This window comes from Pygoscelis adeliae, unplaced genomic scaffold, assembly GCF_000699105.1.
Source record: "Pygoscelis adeliae isolate BGI_AS28 unplaced genomic scaffold, ASM69910v1 Scaffold910, whole genome shotgun sequence".
NCBI lineage: Eukaryota > Metazoa > Chordata > Aves > Sphenisciformes > Spheniscidae > Pygoscelis > Pygoscelis adeliae.
Genome location: NW_008823939.1, coordinates 4,324 through 5,119, shown reverse-complemented (window position 1 = coordinate 5,119; position 796 = coordinate 4,324). Strand labels below are relative to the sequence as shown.

At 64.4% G+C, this 796-nt stretch overlaps 1 protein-coding gene across 1 annotated transcript in view; it reads right to left on the bottom strand.

Moving 5' to 3' along the window:
* AAMP (angio-associated, migratory cell protein) overlaps window positions 1-796 on the bottom strand; it is a gene marked incomplete at its 5' end in the record, with an annotated part of 7,695 nt that overhangs the window by 2,632 nt on the left and 4,267 nt on the right. Inside the window, 3 exons of the mRNA XM_009320873.1 lie at window positions 53-168; window positions 452-535; window positions 693-792. Of these exons, the coding sequence (XP_009319148.1) occupies window positions 53-168; window positions 452-535; window positions 693-792 (300 nt within the window). The remainder of the gene's footprint in view (window positions 1-52; window positions 169-451; window positions 536-692; window positions 793-796) is intronic.

Genomic DNA, 796 nt, shown 5'->3' with positions numbered 1-796 from the left:
ACGGGCCCGCCCCCCAGGGCTCCCGGCTCTGCCCCCACCCACACGGACCCACCTTGCCCGTGGCGGAGTTGACCAGCTTGGCGTGACAGTCCACAGAGCCCGTCATGATCAAACTGCCATCCTGGTTGCTGGCCACACACGTCAAGGGGTCCTGGTGGCCGTCCTGGCCTGGGGGGAGAGCAAGAGACACGTGAGCTCCACGTGTCCTCCCCACGGAGACCCGGTGGGCCTCAAAGCCCACCTTCCTGCAGCCTCCACCTTGCCCGGGTCTGCCAGCAGCCTGGTGGCACGGAGCAGCCACCTGTGGGGTCGGGGAAACCCAGGGCCAGGCTCCCTCTGGTAATCCCTGTCCTTGGAGGGTGACACCTCTCCGCCCGGGGAAGAGGTCAGAGCCTACTAGAAGGTTGTTCCCCAATTAGGGAACACCCCAGGAGATTAACCTCTTCCCTACCTTTCAGGACATGCAGCGAGGTTCCCTGCTTCAGGTCCCAGATGCGCATGGTCCCATCCTCGTACCCCACCACCGCTCGCTTCCCTGGGTGAGACAGAGCCAGCGGATAGAACCAGAGCTCCCCTCATCCCTCCACCTCCCGCTCAGCACAGACTGGCAGAAGCAGGAGAGCAGATGGTGGCAGCGGGATCTGTCACAGAGCTGGTGACATTCCCCACCCCGGACAGCCCCTGTGCCTCACCATCAGGCAGGCTCCTGCCACACGTGGCCGGGCACGCAGGGCCCTGGAAGGTTTTGCAGTCTCCGCTGGGGATCTTCCACATCCAGGAGTTGCCATCAGCCGTG